The 26601-nt window shown below is 43.2% G+C and overlaps 1 protein-coding gene across 1 annotated transcript in view; it reads left to right on the top strand.

Moving 5' to 3' along the window:
• Positions 1-26601, top strand: part of UBE3C (ubiquitin protein ligase E3C) — a 2314788-nt gene that overhangs the window by 195835 nt on the left and 2092352 nt on the right. Inside the window, exon 3 of the mRNA XM_044064789.1 lies at positions 25975-26028. Within this exon, the coding sequence (XP_043920724.1) occupies positions 25975-26028 (54 nt within the window). The remainder of the gene's footprint in view (positions 1-25974; positions 26029-26601) is intronic.

Below are 26601 nucleotides of genomic sequence, written 5' to 3' on the forward strand. Positions count from 1 at the left end.
AGGTAAGACGACCAAGTCCTTATTGTCAACCAATTCAAGTAAAGCTGCTTGCTCAGTCTTTGAGAGATTATTGGCTTTACATACATATTCCCTGGAGCTATAAAGTAAATTTTTCAGAACAGCATTTTGGAACATAAGAATATTGGCATGCATGGGGGTGTGAACTTAGATCTATGATACCGAAACCTGTCCTCACATGTCTTATTGTCGGAATCCTTGTAAAACATTCTTAAATTCAATAGTCTGCAAAAAGCAGTAACATCTTGAGCTAGCCGGTCTTCAGAAACAAAAAAAAAAAAAAACAGGAATAAAATATAATCCCTTATTTAGTATCTTTATTTGTACATCAGACAGTGATAGATTTGAAATATTCAGGATATTATTCTGAGTTGTTATTTCCGAGTCATTAATTCCAGTAAGACATCCATGTTTCCTATTTCTGTAGTGTTTCGTATCCCCCCAACCTGCCGTCCTCTAAAGGGGTGGATTTTTTAGATACAGGTGAGTCCTCGGGATGCTGTATATCGAGGTCAGTTACAGATGATGATTCATCCCATGAGGTCTCATAATTAGAAGTAGAGTTTGGTGTTCTTTTCAAAATTGACCTGTGTCTCTTCCGTTTGCCCACTTTTCTAGTTGGCTCATTGAACCTCACCTGTTTGTTATTGCTGGAGAATTGTACACCCTTATCGTAATCTGCTAGGTCCCTTTGAAATTTTCTGATCTTTTTGGACCTCAAATATTGTTCGAGATTGGTCAAATCCTTATTTAATTTTTCAAGACAAGTTTGAAACACTGGTAACCCCTCAAAATTGTTTGGTAGTTTCACGTAGCCCAGTGATTTCCACCATGTCTGATTCAATAACTCTTTCATAATATGCTAATGGTATTTAACAAAACTCATGGATGCCTGTTGTTGTGCTGCCGCCCATTGCTCCATAAGTTCACTATCAGTTCTGGCCACCAAAGGCTGAAGGCGAACCCTCAAACCCCGTGGGGCCATGTGTTTGGCTAAATATGCCTTAAATAGTTTGGCATGCCCGCCATTAGTTCTTAAAGATGTTTAGTTAGGTTTTGAAAATGAGCCTCACAAGTGGCTTCTAATGTAACGGGAAGAGACTCTTGGGATGTTTGGGCGTCTAAGCCCAAACCAAAAATACCCAAATCATCCTTGTCAGCTGACAAGCCCTTAAACATTTTTTGTTAGTGCCATACTAATGTTTGCAAACAGTATGTCCTGTAGGTAAAAAAAAATTACTATTAGATCGAATCTGTGACTTCTGGTGGGGTATAGCTAGAAAAAAATCACCCAAAATGGAGAAAAATGCTCTAATGGACCTAAAGCAGTGTGTCTAAGTGTAGTCCAATGGAGAATTCCCCCAAAAATTGTTCCGCAGAACTAACAAATAGCCAAAAAATCCTTAAAATCGACCGTTTAAACAAAACTAGTGATACCAATTTGGAAATGACACCTTCCACAACCAGTTGTGTAAAAAGGACAATAATAGCCCTTGCTCACCCTTAACAAGCACTCATGCTATTATTAAAGTCTAAATATTGGGAGCAATGCTACATCGCCTTTCAATCAAAATCCATAATCAAGAGAGAACCAAGGCATAAGAGTCTAATTGTGATGGTGTTAATCCTTAGAATGGACACCCATTCCTAAATAAAGGGATAATAGTAGCCCTTGCTCCCCTTTCTGCTAACAGTTCCTTGAACCAAAATGGTACCAGTATATCTAGAGCAATGCTACGTCCCCTTGGTTCCTAAAACAGTGGTTCACTATATACCAGAGCAAAGAATCTGGTTAGGGTGGTACCAATCAGTAAATTGGACTCTTCCATAAAGCACACCGCTTAGTGTCCAAACAATAATGTTTCAGGCCAAAAAACCAGACAAGAACTCACAGATCACTTATAAATAAAAAAAATATATATATTAGTAATCCGCAGGAAATTCTAAATGTAAACCTGGACAAAATCGATTTGCTCCTATAAGTCAAATGAACCCCCTTATATCAAAGTTGAATTAGGGATGATTAGTAACTCGCAAAGACCCACTTTCAAAACAAAAATCCAGTGTGTTATTCAGATATCCACTGTCCCTGAATAAGCTAAAAACATTGCATGTACACCAAGCCATGCTACCAATGTGGGCAAGAAATCATTGAGAATGAATAGGCATTTAGTTTGTTATATCAGTTTAAGGCAGACATTGGTGATCCATATATAACAACGGAATGTGTATTTATTTATTTTATTTAGTTTTATTTTACATTTGTTGACTGGGATAGTCCGACTGGATGCATGTCCATTTTCAGCGGAGGCCCGGGGAGAAAAGCTCCAAGGGTAAGCAGATACAGCATTACATATTACAAACAGACTATATACAGAGATTACATAAGTAAGCAAGTTAAACAAGTTCCACAAGTTACAGTTAATCCTGAGCGCAAGTCAGGATTAAATGAAATTACACAGTAAACTGGTTAGCAGATTTTTACACATTCTAGAGAGAGTTAGCCAGGCTTGATACATTGACATAGCCAGTTAAGTGACAAATGTTGTTTGAGTCTAGTTTTAAATTGACCTAAGGTGGAAAGTAAGGTAATATCAGGTGGAAGAGAGTTCCAGGATCTACTTACAGAGTTTGCAAAGGGAGAATCACCGGCTCTGTTATTAATTTTGCTAGTCTGAATTAGTAGTTTGTTAGAGGATCGAAGTGGTCTAGGATTGTTATAGGGGGTGATAATATTTTTAAGTGCAGGAGTATTGTCCGGATTATAGAGGATTTTATAGGCCATAATCAGTTGGTTATACTGGATTAGGCTGGGTAGTTCAAGCCACCCAAGCTGATTTAGATTGATGCAATGATGTCTCCTAAAAGGCAGCCCAGTGGCAAACTTGGCATTGTGGTTGTAGCAAATTGAGAGTTTGTTAAGGACAGTCTTGTTTAAATTCGAGAGTGGAGGGGATGCATACAGAAGGGTTGAAAGAAGGTGAGAGCGAGCTATGGCAATTTTAGCTGGAGAGGTTAGGAAGGCTTTTATTCTGTAAAGTGACCCTAGTTTTTTATTGATGGTTTTGATAGTTTGGTTAGCATGTAGGTCAAATTTTAGATTGTTGTCCATGAGGAATGATAATCATAAGAATGTATATATGCATCAGTCCCACAAATTGTCCAAAATATATGTCGGATGGACCCAGTAAAAAATCCCCCAATTTAGTTACAAATTATTCTGAAAGTAAACACAGTGAAGTAAAAAGCACATGTATCAGAACACAAAGGTCTAGTCCAAATGCATCCACTCAAAGTACCATTTTGTATAGTAGCCGAGCCCCAACACTGTAATCCTGCTTGCTGTCTCAAAAAAATTTTTAAAACCCAAGCATATCAGCAGTCCACTTGTAAACATATAAACATGACACTATGGTTCAAACACATTAGTGTAATACAATGTCCCTATGTATGATGTTAAATAAGTCTCATATAAGGAAAAAAAACAATATTGTCTCCTCAAGCGTAGAAAAAGTCACAAAGTTGTCACCTTAAAAGTCCATGGATCAAGACCAACTGGTGGGCGAGTGCTCAAAGTAGTCTACATCGTGGGAACCGCCCAAGTTGTAATTCCAAAGCACGTACAATCCTATAGAAAGCACTTGCAGATATAAAATCGATTACTAGTTGACCACCATAAAAACAACGGCCTCCCGCACAGTCTTATAAAGCTGACTTAAAGGCTCAAAGTGTCAAAAAAATATATAAACATCAAATATTAGCCTACAGAGACCCATAAAAATCCCATATAAAGTCCAATGAACTCAATTGTTATGAAATGATTCAAAGGCCGTAGGTCCCCACACTTCGAGTCCAGAGCACCAAATCGTAATTCGTCAGAGTTCAGAGTATATAAAAAACTCTAAATATTGACTTACACACACTCGTATGAGTCCCATGTAACCAGTAGGTCCAATAAATCCATTTGTTATAGAATGATTGAAGGGCCGTGAACATTTGTAAGGAACCAGTCATGGATTAGTATTAATTTATGTGTTTGCTATTTAAGGCACTATATTCTTTATTTTATTTCAACACTGAAGAAGGCTAACATGTAATGGAGCCAAAACCGGTCTGTTTGTTGTGCTTTAATACAGCCCAGTAAAGGAGTGTACTCCTTATCTGCTGGCTGAGTTTTGATTCTTTGTCATGAAGTTTGCTACTTCTGTTTTAAGAAGCATGAAGTTGGCTTCGGAGAATTTTTTTGCCGTGATTTCCTTAATGGGGGGTGGAGGGTGGGATGTGGATATCTAGGGTGATTAGCTTATGGTCGGGTCTGACCAACGAGGAGTTGACTTCAGGTAATGACTAAGTCTCGGATATTGTTGTCCCTGGTGGGGGTGTGGATAAGTTGATTCAGGGCATTGAAATTTATGAATTCCAGAAAGTGTTGAGTGAAAGACTTGGTACATGAGTAGTTTTCCCAGTTAATGGTAGGGTAGTTGAAATCACCAATTGTTAGGGTGTTTGGTTGAACCGTAATATTTTCCAGTATAGCAAGAAAAGAGGAGTGAGAATCCTGGGACATGGTGGGGGATCTGTAGCAAGCTACAATTTGGATTGCAGTTTTGCCCAGAGTTAGTTGCACTTGGATAACCTCGGATGCATTATGCTGAGCAATTAGCCTGGAGGTGCGGATATCCTTAATGAATATGGACACACCTCCGCCTTTGGTGTTCTGGTCCAGGTTAGGTGGCCAAAAAGTGTGGTATGAGTTATAGCCTGGTAATGCAGGGGTGCTCTCTGGAGCATTGAACCAGGTCTCAGTCACTGCACAGATATCGATGTTCTCCATTTTAAGGAGAGTCTCAAGGAAGTGCAGTTTGAGGTTTAGACTTATAGCATTGCCTTCAGTTTTTGCTTGCCTGTTCCTGTTAAGGTGGTGAAGTTGGTATTTGAACCTTGCCTAAAAAAAGGCACTGCAGGGGCAGCAAGAGCCTTAGCCAGTATTTTATTTTCATTGTTGGTAATTTTCTTATTCCTCTCTTCCTTTCCTTCTAATATTTAAAAAAAAAAAAAAGTCTTACTTTTTCTTTCTCTCTGTTGTATCTGTATTAAGCTGTCATGGCTGACAAGCCGCCAGAATGTAAAAAATGCACTTCTTGTGGGCATAAAATTCATAACTCAGATGCCCACAAGGAGTGCCTGAATTATCATAGAGCAGATTATTTAAACACTAAATTTTCTGTATGTTTTGCTTTTAACACTAGAGCGTTGACTGGTAGACATAGCAAACATATCGAAGGATGTTCTTTTATTCATATATTGCAGAATTCGTAACGTGGGAGTCTGCAGCAGGCTGCCCTGAATTTCCGGTCAGTATACAAAAGTCTAAAGCTACTATAAGGTATATGCGACGTTGCACATAGGATCCCTTCCAATGTTGGTCATAAAGTGATGCTAGCACGTACCATCCTCAGAATGTTTCTGCTGCCAGTCTGAATGTCTTCTCCAGTCATTTGCTTGTGAACGACGTTGCAGATTCCGATTCAGTTAAGTGCCCTGTTGGGGGTTTTCTTACTCTTTTTTTGTGCATAGACAATTCAGGTTCTGTTTGGATAAAACCAAGTCTTTTAAGAAGTCTGACTGTCTCTTTGTGTCCTACCATCCTAAGGCTCCGGGCAGACCTGTTTCCAAGCAGGCAAACTCCTCCTGAAACTCTAAGGCGGTTTCCTTTTGTTATGTGGCTTATGGAAAAACCCTTGTTTATCCAGTTAAGACTCATTCCACTAGAGCTGTCTCTTCGTCAGGTGCTTTTTTCAAGGGTCTGGATACTTCTTCTATGTTAGAAGGAGCCACTTGGTCTTCTGTCCATACCTTCACAAAATATTACAAGTTGGATGGTATGTCTAGATTTAGAACTGGTTCTGCCATGGCTATTCTTCAGGGGTTTGTAGAGAGTGCTACTACCTCTCCTCCCACTCTTTCTTCTGTATGAGCTTTGGTATTCTCCCTTGTTATACATATTGCAACATACGGATAGAAGGGCATAGAATAGTTGTGTAAAATCTTACCATAACCATGGATGCTCTTCTCTTCCATGTGTTGCAATATTGCAATATTCTACCCCTCCCACTTACCCCCTGATGCTTGCTTGTTTGTTTCCTGGATGTGTGTTTTCTCAGTTTATCTCAGGCTGATGTTCTTCTTGGGGCATTCAGTTCTGAGGATGTTAAGTGCCAACGTCTGCTATATACTCTACATCACTTTATGACCAACATTGGAAGGGATCCTATGTGCGATGTTGCACGTACCTTACAGTAGCTTTAGACTTTTGTGTACTGGGTGGACGTTCAGGGCAGCCTGTCGCGGACTACCACATATTATGAATACTGCAACATATAGAAGAGAAGGACAGCTGTGGTTATGGTAAGATTTTACACAGTTATTCTGTCTTCTCCTCCTTCAACAGCATCTTGATGTTCATCTTGTTTCACTGTTGCAGTCATTACTCTTGGGTTTTCCTGCTGGCAGGCTACCCGCAGTCGTTCTGAATTCCAAAGTCCTGGTCTGGCGTCGGTTGCTGTCGCCTCTTCCCTGACGTCAGTGCGCCAGGGGTATAAAAGATGAAGCCGACGCCATTTTCTTTAGTCTTTCTTGCCGCGTGGTGCCCAAAGCAAAAGCAGTTCGCAAGTGCCGGTCGGCCGACTCCTGAGATTTTCAAATCTGAATTTCAGAACCCAAGTCTTCATTAAAGCTAAGTACCCCTTTGGGGAAACTTTTTTCTTGCTCCAGACCGATGTCAGAAAACGTTAACAATTGTATTTCTTGTGGGAAGCAAATACCTCATAAGGATTTTCACTCTTAATGTATTCCTTGCCTACGCCCTGACCACAATGTTGCTAGCTGTCGGTTTTGTGCTAGATTTAACCAACACACTGTTAAGCGTCGGTTCGATTTTGCATTTCATTACTTTGGCCAAAGGTTTAATTATATAATGCCGTCGGAACAGCCGATCACCGGAGTTTACAAAACAACGCAAGGACAAAGAAAAGGATAGGCATCCGAGGTCCAAAACCAACGACGAGGCCTCCGTTAGGCCAGTCGACAGTTCTCAGTGAGGCTGCTTTCGCAGCCCCTGGCGCCCGCTACCTCAGAGCCACATGCCGCTTCTGACTCCCACGTGGAGCTGACTGGGCCTCTGGATACTCAAGGTATTGGACACTCGGAAATCATTCCCTCAGATGGCTCTGGAGCCACTGAGCAGGCATCGGCTTCTGAGGGTGTCTTCAGACCTACAGTTATATGTTAAACCATCTTCAGCTTCAAAGACTAAAGCAGCTCTAAAGACAAAGAAACAAGTACAGCATTCTCCTACTCAAACTTCCATGCCTAAAAACAGATGCTTAAAATGGCCGAAGACCTAATTACTTTGATCAGGGTTTCCCATCCCTCTCCTGATAAGAGGCCTAGGCAAGAGACAGAAAATATGATTCTTCTGATCAGGTTTCTATTTCCTCCGATTCCTCTTCTGAACAGGATTATTCTATTCCTCCCTATGAGGATTATGATGCTGAAGAATCCATTCCTTCAGCCTCTCCTCCTGAGGATTATTCTTTTGGGGAAACACTGCATACCATGAGGGAGCATTTCCACTGGGAGAGCCAAGATTACTCAGAATCTAAGAAAAGGCTCAGAGACTTCCTACTATTACCTCAGCACAGACCCCTTGCTATTCCACCTGTTCTAGACATTGTAGATGATGTATTTTCAGAGTCCGGCCTGTCCCCCGACTCTTTACCTCCTGCACCTGCTAAGCCTGACAGATACTACAGGGTCCCAGATTCTCATAAATTCCTATATAAAAACTCCGCTGCTGACCCAGAAACTATATCTCAGGGTCCCAAAGGGATCAAAGCTTCCACTGCAGAAAACCCTGTCCCCTCTGATAGGGATTCTAGGGCACTGCTACCTTGGCTGTAAGGGCTTTAAATTGTCAGTTTCATATGCTTAAATATCAGCAATACTTAATGTCACTGCTTAAACAGAAAATGTTGACAAATTCTGAATGTTCAGAGAACAAGGAAATGCAGGATTTATTGCATACAACTGAACAAGTGGGAAAGCATACTTTGCAATGTGGTTATGATTCACTGGAGGCCTCTTGCAGGGCCGCTGTTACAGGTTCTGTTATTAGAAGACATGCTTGGTTAAAGGAACCGAATCTACCTGATCACGTTAAAGCAAAATTATTATATGCTCCATTACAACATGACACTTTCTTTGGTGCTAAAGCAGAAAAGGTATTGAAGAAAATGGAGGATAAAGCAAAATCCATTCAGACAGTTAAGGATTTTTTACAGGTACAGCCACCCAGATTTAGCAGGAACTGGCCTTCCAAAAATTGGTCCTTTCCAGTGTCAGACAGGCCACAAAGAGGCAGATACAGACATCCCAGAAGCAGATCTCAGCCCCAAGGCGCATGCAGGCCTAAACAATGGGGTGCTCTTACCTCCAAAAGCAGAGAAGACAAATCACAGCCTTACAGGAAACAGTCCCAATGACTTTCTTCTGCCAGATCCAAGCACTTTTCTTTTGACAGCCCCCTTAGGGGGAAAACTAGCACTTTTTTCACCAAATTGGCAAATGATTACCCAAGACAAATGGGTCTTGAACATAGTGTCCCAAGGCTACAGGTTCCATTTTCACACCCTACCAAGGGCAAAAGGTATGCCAGACCTGCCACACAATCAGTGGGCAGAGGCACAAAAGCAAATTACAGCCCTCATGGACATGAGGGCCATTCAACAAGTACCACAACAAGAGCAGGGGCAAGGATTTTACTCAAGACTTTTCTTGGTACCCAGAAAGGACAAAGCCTGGAGACCAATACTGGATCTGTCTATACTAAACACGTTTCTGGAGGTTCCAAAATTCAAGATGTTGACTCTACAGCAGCTACTGCCCATGCTGGGCAAGAAGGCTTGGCTCATAACTTTGGACCTAAAAGAGGCATACCTGCATGTCCCAGTCAGACAATCTTGCAGAAGATACCTCAGATTCATAGCAGGCTCAATGCATTACCGATTCTCTGCACTGCCCTTTGGCTTATCTACTGCGCCCAGGGTCTTCACAAAATGCCTGGCACCAGTAATTGCGTTTTGCAGACAAAGAGGAATTCAAATATATCTCTACTTGGACGACTGCCTTATTCAAGCAGAGAACAAAGACATTCTTCTAAAGCATCTGGCGTTTGTAAAAAGATTACTAATTTGCCTAGGGTACACAATAAACAAAAAGAAATCAAAACTAGTACCCTCTCAAGAGATAATATTCCTGGGTGCAAGCTTAAATACAACTGCCCAGATGGCTTATCTCACGCCAGACAAACAAAGGCAACTGACTTCTTACTTCAAAAAGTTGGCAACAAAGACCCAGTTATCTGCAAGGAAAATCCTGCAGGCCTTGGGCTTCATGGCATCTTGCATTCTACTAATTCCATATGCTAGACTGTATATGAGGAAACTACAATGGCATCTAAAAAGTGTTTGGACTCAGCATTGCCGCGGCCTGGAGACAGTAATTACCCTTATTCCCTGCCTGCAACAGGAGTTTCGATGGTGGGCACAGGCCTGTCACCACAACAAGGGCCTGCCATTCACTTTACCCACAGCCAGACAGACATTGACAATGGATGCATCAGATTATGCCTGGGGGGCCCATATGGCATGAAAATGTATTCAGGGCACATGACCTGCAAGCCAGATGCATCTTCATATCAGTCAAAAAGAGATGCTAGCTGTTCAGAATGCCCTGAGAGCTTTCAAGGGTCTACTTTATCCAGGACAGCTACTGATAAAGACGGACAATACTACGGTCATGTGGTACATAAACAAGCAGGGAGGCACACATTCCTACCCCCTCTGCAGACAAGCAATGACCTTGTGGGACTCAGCATTGACTTATCAAGTTCACCTGCAAGCACAATTCCTGCCAGGAAAAACAAATACTCTGGCAGACGACGAACTAAGCAGAAACCTCATGGATCCCCACAAGTGGAAACTGGATCTACAAGTCTTCAGCATGATAACAAGGAAATGGTAATGCCCAGACATAGATCTATTCGCCTCCCCTCACAACTGCCAATTCCAGAGATTTTGCACAAGGATTTATCACAAACAACCATGGAGAGTGGAGGCCCTATCCTTCAGCCTGAAAAACCTAACAGTATATGCTTTTCCTCCACTGCCTCTCCTTCCCAAGGTACTCCTAAAGGTCAGACAAGAGAAGCCATAAATGATACTGATTGCACCAGACTGGCCACGCCATCACTGGTACCCAGTCCTAAAGAACTTGTCTCAAGGTCCAGAATGGATATTGCCTCAAACTTCCCACTTGCTGACCCAACAAAACAATCAGATCCTGTACAGTCAACTCAGGACCTTAAATCTGGCAGCATGGCAGATAATGTAGCCATTCAGAAGACTCCTCTTTCAAAAGCTGTTATGGATGTTATCTTGGAGGCCAGAAGGCCCAGTACCAGAAAATCTTATGGAGAAAAATGGAAGAGATTCTGTGCTTGGAACCAGGAACAAGGCATTGACACGTATGTACCAAATATTCCTCAGATTTTACAATACCTAACTGAGATGCTGGACAAAGGCCTTTCCTTTTCATCAATTAAGATTCATGCCTCTGCCATTTCAGACCATTACAATACGGAACCACCTATCTTTTCTCATCCTTTAATAAGGCAATACCTCAGAGGGACCAAAAACATCAGGCATCCAGGGAGAGCACCAATTCCGGCATGGGACCTCAATTATGTCTTGGAAAAACTCACACTGCCTCCTTTTGAGCCAGCCTCAACAGCTGATATAAAGTACTTATCTTGGAAAACAGCTCTGCTCCTAGCAGTAACCTCTGCAAGATGAGTCACGGAGTTGCAAGCACTCATGGCTGTGGAACCTTTTATCATTTTTCATCCAGACTGGGTTTCTCCAAGGACAAACCCAACATTTATGCCTAAGGTGGTGTCCAGTGTGGCCCTCAACCAAACCATTCCTTGCCTACCTTTTATCCAAACCCACAGAACAAGGGTGAGAAAATTCTGCATTCTTTGGACATACACAGGCAGCTATGCTTCTACTTGGACAGAACTAAAGCTTTTAGAAAGACTCCGCAACTTTTAGTGTCATATGCTGCAGGATCACAAGGAAAGGCCATCTCAAAGCAGACTATTTCTAAATGGATAGGTCATTGCATCTGTTTCTGCTATTCTCAGCATGGCAAATCAGTGCCTAAGGGCATTAGGCCTCATTCTACCAGAGCAGCAGCCACTTCAGCAGCCTTCCTCAGAGGAGTACCAACCAAAGGCATCATAGAGGCTGCAACTTGGAGTTCAGTGCACACTTTTACAAAGCGCTACCACTTACCTCTTTACTCTAAATCCAGAGCAGACTTTGCCACTGCAGTGCTGCAGGGCCTCATAGCCTCTCCTAATCCTATTTAGCTCAGCCACCCATCCTCAGCTTTGGGATTCAACCCAAGAGTAATGACTGCAACATTGAAACACGATGAACATAGTACAGTTGTGTACCTACCATAAATGTAGATGTTCGAGTGTATTCACTGTTGCAGTCCAGGTTACCTTCCCACCATCCCCCTTTCTTTTGCTGGGGTTTATCTGTACTTCTGTATTCTATACAACCTGTGTGGTGTATTTGCTTGTAGATGAAGGAAATGTTTCTTTATTGCATGTATGTTTATTTGCATAATATTTTTAGCCTACCCTTTTGGGGGCACCTGACATCTGGGGCAAGAAAAACTGAAGAAAATGGCGTCGGCTGCATCTTTTATACCCCTGCCGCACTGACGTCAGAGAAGAGGCGACAGCAACTGATGCCAGACCAGGACTTTGGAATTCAGGCCGACTGCGGGTAGCCTGCCAGCATGATAACTCAAGAGTAATGACTGCAACAGTGAATACACTCGAACATCTACATTTATGGTAGGTACGCAACTGTACTTTCTGGGGCTCAAACCCCCAGTAAATACCTTTGGAGCATAGGAAGTGCTTCTTGTCGAAGTTCCCCAAGACTTCCTCAGAGCCTCCTCCAAAAGTTGCAAAGATATCGGATCTGACACCCTCAGTCCTGAAGATACGCTCCTCTGATCCAAAATCTTCGGATCCTAAAGCTTCAAATCCGATTGTGATTTCAGCAAGCTCTGCAGCTCAGGGTTCAGATCCTGAGCCCTCTGATCCAAAACCCAGTACTTCACATACTCCAAGAGCTCACTCCCTAGAATTAATTTTGGATCCACTGTCCCATAGGGTCGCTCCATTCCTCCTCCTTACAAACCCCCAAAAAGCACTCTAGGCCTCAATCTACCACATCCTCCAGGTACTCCAAAAGTTTTAAGCAGATGTGGATAGGATGATGAGAATTATATGTCAGCACTAAAAATTAAAAGCACTACACCCTCACACCCCACTGGCCCTTGTTTTCAATTATTAAGGAATGAGAATTATACAAGTCAGCACTAAAAATTAAAAGCACTACACCCTCACTCCCCACTGGCCCTTGTTTTCAATTATTAAGGAATTCCCAATATTATTCTAGCATGTCCAAAGGTCAGTTGTCAATCTCCTCTCCGGTCCAGCTGGTGAATCTGGGAATCTTGAGGCAATGTTACAACTGCCTCATGTACACAGACAACCCTCTCCTCCTCCCAACAAATTCCAACACGTGAGAGATGCAACCATATAGCCAAACTGGAGGCTAAGCTCTCTCAACTCAGTACTGGCATAACCAGTCAGGAGGAGAAGGAAACCACACTCACTACAATTCCAGTCTCACATAGACCTACCACGACAGCAAACCAAACACATAATCACACAAAACATACTCGAGGCTCTAAATAAAGATCTGCGAAGCAGCAGAGACCTCCAAAGCAGACACCCAAGCAGCTACCCCAAAACAAAACACGTGCAACACATATCTCACAAAGCCAGTGTGCCAAACAGTCACAGCCCTTAAGACTAAACAACACACCTGATACACTTGTAATAGGTGACTCTATCAGGCACACTGACGTCCCGCTCACCAGGCTGAACAAGGAGAGGGTCACGGTGAGCAGCCTGTCGGTGCTAGGATCCGCCACATAACACAAGCACTCAGGTCACTCCAAGGCAAGTACAAATATGACTCAGTCATTGTCCATGCTGGTGTGAATGACCTGAGGCACCTCCCTGGACTACATGAAAAGAGACATAAAGGAGCTCTCTGAGCATGTAGCCCAGGCGTATGACCCTGACCTTGAGTAGCATCTTACCCTCACCAAGAATGATGCCACAATATGAAGACAAGATGATCAATTTCAACAATTTGCTTAAGTACTGGTGTCATTCAAAGGGGATCCAATGCCTGTCAGCTTGGGATGATATGCTCGACAAGCCACGATGCTTCGCTAGGGACGGCTTGCACCTGTCACCCTGGGCTTTCGGATATTGGCAAAGGCTCTTGCTACCCCCATAGTGCCTTTTTAGGCAAGGCTCAAAAGACAAACCCACCTCCATAGGTATCACAAGGGATAAGAAACTAAGAGTAATGCTACTCAACGCCAGAAGTCTAAACCTCAAGATGCATGCACTCAAACTCTCCTTAGCATGGAGAACATAGATATCTGTGCAGTAACAGAAACCTGGTTCAGGGCTCCCGAGAGCACCCCAGCACTACCAGGTTATACCTCATACCATGCTTTTCGCCCCAAAACTTGGACCGAACCACAAAAGGAGGGGGGTATCGATATTCATCAAAGATACCCACACCTCCAGGTTGGTGGCAAAGCACGAAGCATCAGAGACTATCCATGTGCAACTAACAGTGGGTAAAACTGCCTTCCAGTTTATAGCCTGCTACAGACCACCCTCCCAAACCCAGGAACCCCACTCGGCCTTCCTGAGAACACTGGAAAATATGAAGGTCTCTCCAAACACCATTATATTGGGCGACTTCAACTACCCAAACATAGACTGGGAGCATTACTCTAGCTCCAACACCCTAGCCCAAAGGTTCCTAGAATTTATAAACTCAAATGCTATGGAACAACTTGTTACCACTCCCACAAGAGGGGAAAACATACTGGACCTGATCATCACCAACATGGGGACTCTATGCTCCAGACCAGAAGTGTATCCCTCACTGGTAAGATCAGACCATAAACTAATCTCACTGGATATTCACATCCCGACCCCACCCCCTGCCCAGAAAACCACAGTGAAAAACTTCTCTAAAGCAAATTTCACACTCCTCAAAACTGAGGTGGAATCCTTCAAAGCCCCGGCCTGTGGAAAATACGCCCAGACCGCAGAATCCTTTATAAATGCATTCTGTGAACACCTTCAGGAATGCATGGATCATGCGATCCCAAATAAAACCAAGACCCAATCCTCCAAAGGCAGACGTCCTATCTGGTGGATCCCAGCCATAAACAAACTATACAATAGAAGGAGGAAGCTACTAAATGATAGAGCAAAATCCCAAAAAGGGAAGGCATCACTGATCAGTATTAGCAAAAAACTACGGCCACACATAAAATTGTCTAAGGCCAGCTTCGAGAGAAAAATTGCACAGGACACTAAGGATAATCACAAGGCTTTCTTTAGTTATGTTAGGAACCTGGGTGGTAATTCCCAGATATGCTCAGAATTAGTCCAAAATGACAAAAAATACACCGAACCCACAGACATTGCCAGCATCCTAGCTGACAGGTTCAGTGCAAACTTCTCCCCCCACCAAAGGGCAAATATCTATCCCAGCAGAGTGCTGCCCCCTGACATCTCAGATGCTCAGGTAAGAGCCGCCCTCTCCAAAGCAAAAAACACAGCATCAATGGGACCAGATGGTGTCCCGGGCTGCGTCCTACATGAACTCCAAGAAGAGCTAAACCCAAACATAAAACTACTGTTCAATCTCAGCCTTACTACAGGATATGTGCCCAAAGAGTGGCGTACAGCAACAGTGGTCCCTCTCCATAAAGGTGGTGCCTCAACGGATCCTGGAAACTATCGCCCCATCAGCCTGACTAGCTTGGTCCTCAAAGCTATGGAAAGGATCATCATGGACCTCATAAATAAAGATATTGGGGACCTACAAACACTGGATCCTACCCAGTTCGGCTTTGTTAAGGGCAGATCCTGCCTCTTAAACCTGGTTGATTTCTTTGAAACAGTCACCAAGGCCATTGACGAGGGGAAGGTGGTCCACACAGCCTACCTGGACCTCGCAAAAGCCTTCGATACAATACCCCACTCGGGCATTATAGATAAGCTCACCAGCTTAAATATAAACCCCTATGTCACTAGATGGATTGCAAACTGGCTCAAGGACAGAACCCACATGGTTAGAATTGCTGGAGCCATGTCAGACTCCAAACCAGTTACAAGTGGTGTCCCACAAGGCTCAGTCCTGGGACCTCTCTTGTTCGGTATATATTTCTCGGAGGTACAGGCCAACACGGAAGGACTGTGGCTGACCAAGTTCGCAGATGACTGCAAACTGCGCCATAATCGACTCTCCAGTCGACACAAGCATCCTCCAAAAGGGCCTCATAGAAACAGACAACTGGTGCCAGAGCCATGGCCTCAAGCTAAATGCCAAAAGTGTATAGTCATCCCTTTGGCAAAACAAAGTGCCCACAAATTACCACATAGGTGATAATCCATTAAGTACAGAAGAAGTAATTAGGGACCTGGGGACCCAAGTTGATAGCAATCTCTCATTTGACAACCACGTGGCCAAAGTGGTTAGAAAAACATTTTATATAGCCCACCTAATCATGAAGGGATTCACATCTAGATCAGGGGATGTCATCGTGCCTCTTTACTCATCCCTCATCAGGCCCATAATTGAGTACAATGCCCCTTTTGGGATGTACCTTACCAGACACCTGCAGCAACTGGAAAGACCCCAAAAGTACCTCACCAAGAGGATCAAAGGGCTCAAACAGATGCCATATGCTGCCGGTTAAAGAAACTCCAGCTCTACTCAGTGGCATACCGCCTGTTCAGAGGCAATCTGTGCCTGACGTATAAAGCCATGTCCAACCCGGAATTAATGGACATGCTGCACCTCAGAAAATCCAAATCCCATCGAGCTACGCGCTCGAGAGACTTGAACCTCAGCACTGAAATAAATAGGACATGCTGGAGGGACAGATTCATAACCCAGAGGCTCCCTTCACTCTGGAATAAAATCCCAGTCCAGGTTAGGCAGAGTCCCTGTGTCACTGTTAGACAGAGGCACAGTATACTAACCTCAAAAAAGGGCATAGCAAAATAAATTTAAAATGGGTGGTGAAAGCCAAACACATTCTGGCTAGGCTTATAAATGCCCTAGGGCAGATAGCCTAGTATGAACCTATGAACCTATAAAATTTTTCAGAGCTTGGATCCAGATGGGAGTCATCTTGGCTTTGTCTGGTGTTGGATCTTTGAGTCTTCAGGCCATTACTCACACAGTACAGTCTCCTTCTCCAATCCATCATTTGGCTTCGGAGCCCCAGGATCTGACAGCTGTGAGAGGTCCGGAGTTGGATCCGAAGCGAATCACTTCCTCTACTCAAACAACCTCCCTGATCAGTTCCGCTCGTATTCATTCAGATTGGAATGGGTGCCGGAGCTTAAGCATCTGCATCGCTGCCGGGATTGACTCCGATGTTATCACATCCATCCATGACCCTTGGAGCCTCGGTGCTGGAGAGTTCAGGTCTGGTCCCTTCCTCCAGGCCCAGATCTGGTCAGAGTTGTGATCTACTCATACTGGAAGTCTCTGCTCCGGTGTGGATGGCCATGGTTCTCCGGGTCCGTCTGTTTTCAAGGGTTGGAAAGGAATTTTTCTCTTTCTAGACATCCAGTCTCTAATCCCTCCGATCCACTTCCTATTCCCTCTTCAGTTTCAAGCTCTGAGTCCGTCAGGCCTGTTCCATAGGGACAAGCCAGTTCTAGCTAGCTTCCAGTCAGTCCTCTTAGAGGAACTCCCCTTCTCTTCTGATACCTCCCATGAACGTCTGCCCGAGGAGGTCCATTGCAAAAGTATGTACAGGAAGAGGCATATAGATTCCCCATTGGAATCTCTCACTGAAGATTCTGATTTCAAGAAAGAAGGATCCCATAGATCACCACTTGATGTCTCCTTTGGAGACATATTAGAGATACTTAAGCAGAAAGTTGGTTGGTCTTCCAATAATCCTTCTCCAGAGAAATCATTATTTTTGGAAGCTTTTGTTTCTGGCCCATTTGCATTTTGAGTGATCTTTTCGACAGATGAGCTCATTGATTTAGTCTGTTGCTGGGAATGGAAGGAGCCAGGTTCTGTTGAGGCTATTCCGAGACAATTTGACAGATTCCTAGCTGTCCCTGAAGATAAACCCCACTGGAGCAAAGGAGTCCCAGTAGATGCTATGGTGTTGCTAGCAGAACAGAACTCATCTGTCCACCCACCAAACAGAGAATCTGGGGTGCTGGACAGATTGGGTATGCTAGTCTTTTCTTAAATGACATTCTCCTTGAGGTCTCTTTACTTGGCACATTTTACAATACTGCAGAGAGATTCGACCAAAGAACTGTCAAGCTCTTTCTCTTAGTCCATGTCTGCAGAGGATTTCAAAAGATCATCTTCTCAGCTGGCCACTCTTTTGTCATTTTCCAACACGTCCATGAGGTTGATTTCTCTCACAGCTGAAGGGGCCTTACGGGAGGTCAATTCAGGCATTGCCATAAGGAGACATGCTTGGATGTGGCTTAGCGAGTTTATGGAGCCTTTCAAGGCATCTTTCATCAGTGCTCTCTTTAATGGAACATCTTTTGTTTGGTTCTTCTCTGAAAGAAACGCTTACCTGCAGTGAACAAGAAGGAAAGACCTAGTCTGCCATGCAAATGAAGTTTTCTACTCCTCAATGTACTTTCTCTAGAAATCACAAAGTCTGTAAGAAAGTGTGGGTGTTCATCGTGTTTCACTGTTGCAGTCAGTACACTTGGGTTATTCTGCTGGCAGGCGACCCGCAGTCGGCCCGAGTTCCAAAGTCTTGGTCCGGCATCGGTTGCTGTCACCTCTTCCCTGACGTCAGTGTGCCAGGGGTATAAAAGATGCAACGGACACCATTTTCTTCAGTCTTTCTTGCCGCGCGGTGCCCGAAGCAAAAACAGTTCACAAGTGCCGGTCGGCTGACTCCTGAGATTTTCAAAATTGAGTTTCAGAACCGAAGTCTTCAATAAAGCTAAGTACCCCGTTGGGGAATCTTTTTCTTGCTCCAGACCGATGTCAGTAAAAGTTAATAATTGTATTTCTTGTGGGAAGCAAATACCTCATAAGGATTTTCACTCTTACTGTATTACTTGCCTAGGCCCTGACCACGACATTACTAGTTGTCGGTTTTGTGCTAGATTCAATAAACGCACTATTAAACAACGGTTTGATTTTGCTTTACATTATTTTGGCCGAAGGTTTAATTACATAATGCCGTCGGAACAACCGATGACTGGAATTTATAAAAAACGCAAAGACAAAGAAAAGGACAGGCATCTGAGGTCCAAAACCAATGACAAAGCCTCTTTTAGGCCAGCTACCTCTGAGCCACAGGCCGTAACCGACAGCCACGTGGAGACACTGAGGCCTGTGGATACTCAAGGTATTGGGCCTACAGAAGCTATACCCTCAGATGGGTCCGGAGCCGCTGAGCAGGCATTGGCTTCTGAGGGTGTTTTCAGACCTTCACAGCTTACAATTAAGTCCTCTACAGCAACAAAGGCAAAGTCAAAAACACCATTAAAGACAAGGAAACAAGTACAGCATTCTCCAGAACAGTCATCCATGCCAAAGAAACAGATGCTTAAAATGGCCGAAGACCTAATTACCTTAATCAGGGGTTCCCATCCCTCTCCTGACAAAAGGCCTAGGCAAGACACTGATTATGATTCCTCTGACCAGGTTTCCATTTCCTCTGATTCCTCTTCTGATCAGAGATCTTCTCTCCCTCCCTATGAGGACTCTGATGCAGAAGAGTCCATACCTTCAGCCTCTCTGCCTGAGGATTATTCTTTTGGGGAAACCCTGCACACCATGAGGGAGCATTTCCATTGGAAGAGCCAGGATTATTCAGAATCCAAGAAAAGGCTCAGAGACTTTCTTTTATTGCCTCAGCACAGGCCCCTGGCTATCTCCCCTGTGCTTGATATTGTTGATGATGTTTTTTCTGAATCCAGTCTGTCTCCTGATTCTTTACCCCCTGCACCAGTCAAGCCAGACAGGTACTACAGGATCCCTGACTCTCATAAATTTCTTTACAAAAACCCCACTGCAGACCCAGAAACAATTTCTCAGGGTCCTAAAGGGGTTAAGGCTTCCACTGCTAAAAATCCTGTCCCCTCGGATAGGGATTCCAGAGCTCTGGACAGATGGGGGAAAAAAGTTTACACTTCTGCTACTTTAGCTGTAAGAGCTTTAAACTGTCAGTTTCACATGCTTAAATATCAACAGCACCTCATGTCATTGTTAAAACATAAAATGGTTTCAAATACAGAAAGTCCTGACAGTAAGGAAATGCAGGATTTATTGCTTGCAGTTGAACAAGTGGGAAAGCATACTCTGCAATGTGGTTTTGATTCTTTAGAGGCTTCTTGTAGAGTCGTAGTTACAGGCTCTGTTATTCGAAGGCATGCTTGGTTGAAAGAACAAAGTTTACCTGACCATGTTAAAATAAAATTATTGGATGCTCCATTACAACATGATACTTTGTTTGGTATTAAGGCAGAAGAGGTGTTAAAGAAAATGGAGAATAAAGCAAAGTCAATGCAGACAATGAAAGATTTCTTACAGGTTCAACCACCTAGATTTAGCAGAAACTGGCCTTCAAAAAATTGGTCCTTTCCAGTGTCAGACAGGCCACAAAGAGGCAGATACAGACGCCCAAGAGGCAGATCTCAGCCCCAAGGCTCCTACAGACCTAAACAATGGGGTGCTTCAGCCCCCAAAGGAGGGGAAGACAAATCACAGCCTTATAGGAAACAGTCCCAATGACTTCCCTCTGCAAATGCTAAGCACTTACCTTTTGACAGCACCCCTAGGGGGAAAGCTGGCACTTTTCTCAAAAAACTGGCACATGATCACCCAGGACCAATGGGTGCTGAATATTGTTTCTCAGGGTTACTGGTTTCACTTCCACATGCTTCCAAAACCAAAAGGTATGCCAGACCTGCCACAAAACCAATGGGTAGAGGCACAAAAACAGATTGCTGCTCTTATGGACATGGGAGCTATTCAGAAAGTTCCACAGCAAGAACAGGGACAAGGATTTTACTCAAGACTTTTCTTAGTACCCAGAAAGGACAAAGCCTGGAGACCAATACTGGACCTGTCAATCCTAAAAACTTTCCTGGATGTTCCAAAATTCAAAATGTTAACACTACAGCAACTTCTGCCCATGCTGGACAAGAAGGCTTTGCTAGTTACTTTGGACCTCAAGGAGGCATACCTGCATGTCCCAATCAATCTTGCAGAAGATACCTCAGATTCATAGCAGGCTCAATGCATTACCAATTCTCTGCACTGCCCTTTGGGTTATCTACTGCGCCCAGGATCTTCACAAAATGCCTGGCACCAGTAATTGCATTTTGCAGACAAAAAGGAATTCAAATATATCCCTATTTGGACGACTGCCTTATTCAAGCAGAGAGCAAGGACATTCTTTTAAAGCATCTGGCGTTTGTAAAAATATTGCTAATTTGCCTAGGGTACACAGTAAATGAAAATAAATCAAAACTAGTGCCCTCTCAAGAGATAATATTCCTGGGTGCAAGCTTAAATACAACTGCCCAGATGGCTTATCTCACGCCAGACAAACAAAGACAACTGACTCATTACTTTCAAATGATGGCAACAAAAACCCAGCTCCCTGCAAGAAAAATTCTGCAGGCCCTGGGCTTCATGGCATCCTGCATTCTACTAATTCCATATGCAAAACTGCATATGAGGAAACTACAATGGTATCTAAAAAGTGTTTCGACTCAGCATTGTCACAGCCTGGAGACAATTATAACTTTAATTCCCTGCCTACAACAGGAGTTTCGATGGTGGTCTCAGGCCTGTCACCTCAACAAGGGACAGCCTTTCACCTTACCCACAGCCAGGCAGACAATAACAACGGATGCATCGGATTATGCCTGGGGAGCACATATGGCAGGAAAATGTATTCAGGGCACGTGGCCCAAGGAACAAATACATCTTCACATCAATCAAAAAGAGATGCTAGCTGTACAGAATGCCCTGACAGCTTTCAAGGACCTAATACATCCAGGGCAACTATTAATAAAGACGGACAATACCACAGTTATGTGGTACATAAACAAGCAAGGGGGCACACATTCCTACCCCCTATGCAGACAAGCCATGACTTTGTGGAACACAGCACTGACTTATCAAGTACATCTGCAGGCACAATTCCTGCCAGGAACAAAAAATACACTGACAGACGAACTAAGCAGAAATATCATGGGTCCTCACGAATGGAAGCTAAATCCACAAGTGTTCAGCATGATAACGAGGAAATGGGGACGCCCAGACATATCTTTTTGCCTCCTCTCACAATTACCAAATACAGAAATTTTGCACAAGAACTTATCACTCTCAAGCATGGAAAGTGGATGCTCTGTCATTCAGCTGGAAAGGCCTGACAATCTATGCCTTCCCTCCGATGCCTCTTCTCACCAAGGTACTACTAAAAGTCAGACAAGAAAGACCAAAAATGATCCTGATTGCACCAGACTGGCCACGCCAGCACTGATACCCAATCCTAAAGAATTTGTCTCAAGGCCCAGCTTGGCTTCTACCTCAAATTCCTCATCTTCTGACACAACAAAACAATCAGATCCTGCACAGTCAACTCGGAACCTTAAACCTGGCAGCATGGCAGATAATGTAGCCACTCAGATTGCACCTCTCTCTAAAGCTGTTATGGATGTCATTTTAAAAGCCAGGAGGCCCAGCACTAGGAAATCTTTGCAGCAAAATGGAAGAGATTCTGTGTTTGGAACCAGGCACAAGGCTCGAACCACTTGTCCCTAATATACCTTAGATTTTACAATACCCAACTGAGATGCTGGACAAAGGCTTATCTTTCTTATCTATTAAAATCCATGCCTCTGCCATTTCAGTTCATTACAATACGGAGACTCCTATTTCACATCCTTTACTACTTGGGACCTCAATTTTGTTTTAGAAAAACTCACACTGCCTCCTTTTGAACCAGCCAGCACAGCTGATCTAAAATTCTTGCCTTGGAAAACTGCTCTGCTCCTAGCAATAACTTCAGCAAGAAGAGTCTCAGAGTTACAGGCATTAATGGCATTGCAACCTTTCCTCATTTTTCATCAGGACAGGGTTTCTCTTAGGACAAACCCAACATTCATGCCAAAAGTGGTCTCCAATGTGGCCTTAAACCAAATCATTCATTTACCTACTTTTTACCCAAATCCCCAGAATAAAGTGGAGAGACTTCTGCACACTTTGGATATAGACAGACAGATACGATTTTACTTGGACAAAACAAAAGCTTTCGGAAAAACTGAGCAACTGTTTGTAGCATATGCTGCAGGATCACAAGGAAAGTTTATTACAAAGCAGACAATCTCGAAATGGATAGGACACTGCATCCACTGCTTTTATGCACAACATGGCAAATCAGTGCCTAAGGGCATTAGGCCTCATTCTACCAGAGCAGCAGCCACTTCAGCAGCTTTCCTCAGAGGAGTACCAACCAAAGACATTTTAGAAGCTGCAACCTGGAGCTCAGTGCACACTGTCACCAAGCACTACCACGTACCTCTCTACTCTAAATCCAGAGCAGGCTTTCCCACTGCAGTTCTGCAGGGCTTGTTAGCCTCTCCAAATCCAATTTAGACCCAGCCACCCAACCTCAGCTTTGGGATTTTATTCAAGTGTATTGACTGCAACAGTGAAACACGATGAACATAGTACAGTTGTGTACCTACCATAAATGTAGATGTTCGAGTGTATTCACTGTTGCAGTCCAGGTTACCCACCCACCATCCCCCTTTTTTCATTGCTGGGACTTTTCTGTACTTCTCATCTCTATACTACCTATGTGGTGTATTTGCATGTAGATGAAGGAAATGTTTATAGTATTATATGCATGTTTTTTGGCATAATGTTATCTTTCCAGCCTTCCTATCTAGGGGCACCTGACATCTGGGACAAGAAAAACTGAAGAAAATGGCGTCGGTTGCATCTTTTATACCCCTGGTGCACTGACGTCAGGGAAGAGGCGACAGCAACTGATGCCGGACCAAGACTTTGGAACTCAGGCCGACTGCGGGTCGCCTGCCAGCAGGATAACCCAAGTGTAATGACTGCAACAGTGAATACACTCGAACATCTACATTTATGGTAGGTACACAACTGTACTTTCCTCAAATCTCCGGGACCATTCCAAGATTCACACTGAGACAGCAATTTGGAGAAATTAGAAAAAGGGATACAACAATGCAGTCATATTTAGACAGGTTACCAATCCATGTAACCTCGTATGAATTGCAGAAGTAGTCATTACTGGGCACATTGCAGGTACTACGAAGAGCACTTTTGGCTGACATCAAAGATCGAAACAATACTAATTTCATGAGCTCTAATTGTACTGTGACTTTGGAATGGGGTTCATTCCCGTCATGGTATTAGAAACCCAAAAGATTTGCAGAAAAAAAAAGACAGCTCCTTCAGAGGCAGAGGAAGCAGTTCTAATGATAGACACCAGATGTCGACTGCAGTCTGGCCTTTGACCACCATGTAGCCAAGGTAGTAAGAAAATTATTGCATATTGTCCAACTTATAAGTTCGGGTATGACTTCCAGGTCGAAGGAAAGTATGGTACCACTCTACATGACGCTTATCAGGCTCATCGTTGAATACAATCCTTCCTTCATGTAAGTGAATAGGCATATGCAACAGGTGGAATGCCCACAGAGGTCCCTCACCAAGAGAATCCAGGGTATTCATACAGTGTCATATCCAGATTGGTGTAGAGATTAGTCTCTACACTCTGTCTCCTATAGTTGGTAGTCTGTCTTTGACATATAAAGCATCCTAAGATTTAGCCCTAGTGGAGGTTTTGCGCATCTGCAAAATGTGCAGCACCAGAAACACTAGATCCAAGGATTTGAACTTTGCTTGTGACATAAATAGAACATGCTGGGGAGACGCATGTAACTCAAGGAATCCCCATGCTCTGGAATATGCTCCCCATCTGTGTGAAGCAGAGTCCATCCCTAACCCTATTCAAACGTAACCTTGACCACTGAATGGGAAATTGCAAATTCATCCCTGGGCAGGCCCCCATTTCTCTTATAGACAGAAGCCAACAGTAAACATTCCCTAACTAACATAGGATGGGTAATCATAAATTCATCCCTGGGCTGACCCACATGTCTCTTACAGGCCGAGGCCGACAGTAAACATTCCCTAACTATCATATCCCCCCAATAACTTTTTAGCAACCTCAGGACAAACATACCCCCAATTAAGACGCACTGTTACCAGGGGATTCATTTTGGTTGTGTTGTGTTGGTAGGCATATAAAGGTCCTGGTGGTAGTTAGCCTAGTATATACCTATAAAACTATGAAGCTATAAAAGTGTAGCACAGTAGGGAAGCCATAGCACAGAAGTTTATCCCATCGCTCAAGGCCTTTCTAATTCTTAGACTGCCCTACCGCTGAGGAGGCCTCTACTCGGAGGCCGATCTTGTGGGTAGAGCTGCATGCTAATGCCGATTAGACATTTGCTGTCCCCCCCCCCAAATTTCAGCAACTCCCAGTTTGCTTGGCCAAAAAATTTCAGAGAATCATTTGGCTGAGTAAAATTTTACTCTCTGAAGAAAAAGTGACCACCGTAAAAACAGTGCGGTCGTCCATTATCCCCTGTGGGAGTACTCCCTGTGTATATATGTTCAACAAAGAAGTGAGGTTGCAAGTGTGTATTAGTGTGTGTGGTGACATCTGTGTGCATGCCTGTAAGGGCATAAATGAAGCTGCATGAATGTGTGTATGCGTGTGTGTGTGTGTGTGTGAGATTGTGTGTCTGCCTTGGTGGTTGTACTGGGGGGAAGTTAGGTAGGGAATTGATTAAGAATCAAGAGTCTTTGTGCAAGTGTGGTATGTATGTGCATGCGTTTTTCTGTGTGCTGGAGTATGGTGTTTCTGTGAGTGTGATTGACTAGAGGGGAGGTGTTTGTGTTAATGACTGGATATGGATGCATCTGGGAATGTGTGTTTTGTGTGTGTATATGTATGTACATATATATGTATAAAAGGGAGCCTTTGCCAACAGGATGCATGGGCTTCAAGGGACAACACTAGCGTGACCATTGTAATTCTGATACATGCTAATGATCTACTGTTGGGGTATTTCTCATTGCAGCCATAGCTGTCTCTGAATCACATTTTCTCATTGTTGAATAATTACCACGAGCAGTGAGCCTTTTCTAAATTTGTGGCACATTTTTTCAGTTTGTGTGTGTATATGTATGTGTATATATGTTTGTGTGTGTATATGTAAATGTGTGGATAATATGTATGTATATATATATATATATATATATATGTGTGTGTATGTATGTATATAGATATGTGTGTGTGTGCATGTGTGTGTATAGAGAGAGAATTATGCAGATTTACCATGACAGTTTGTATTAGATAAAGCTGTGAGACTTGTGGCTACCTCATCACTGCTTGCCCTTGAGGTATTATAGACTATGTTTAGAATAATGGTAGACCAGCTGCAAAACTGTATTCGTGTTTGAGTGTTAATAACCTATTGTAAAATCATATATGCTCTAAGATTTTCTAAAAAGTTAGTCACTTTACAGATGTATTTTGAATAGTTACTAAATACTTTTTTTTCTTCCATAGGAAGAGAAAGCTTCCCTTTTGCATCGTACACAGGAAGAAAGACGAAAAAGAGAGGTACGTTGCAGTAATATGTTTTTAAAAAGCATTGCTGAGGTCTTCATTCAGAATTGTTATTGTTGGTCTACTAGATGCAAATCTCAGGAGTCTATTTTTTTAATGCATTTTGATAGCTATTTTAGAGCCAGGATTGTTTAGTGTATTCCAGGTTATTCATGGCTGCCTCAGACAATCAGCTAGAGATTGTTCTCACCCTGTCACCCTTTGTACTCAAGGGTGAGTTGTGGCTGAGGCAAACTTCGTTTGGAGAAGAGAGTCCTGTGGGCATGGATTGATGTGTTCTGCTTATCAGAAAGGATGGAAAAAGTATGAATGGACACTCTTAGAGAAGAGGCTTGATGGCTGTCATGTAGACGGGACAAAAATCATGTAAAAAATGCTTATGTTGGTTGTTGGGTTTCTCCTTTACCATTAAGTTGTACATGTTGTATTGCTTTGTTGTGTTCAATAACAAAAAAAAAAAAAAAACTCTACCTGCACCAAGAACAAGTATTAGCAGAATTTAGCCGAAGTTACAGTTTGCATGCTGTCTGATGAAGATGCTATATTATAGTTTTACATCATCAGTTA

This window comes from Protopterus annectens, chromosome 3.part0 (assembly GCF_019279795.1).
Source record: "Protopterus annectens isolate FY-2018-M chromosome 3.part0, PAN1.0, whole genome shotgun sequence".
Classification (NCBI taxonomy): Eukaryota; Metazoa; Chordata; order Ceratodontiformes; family Protopteridae; genus Protopterus; species Protopterus annectens.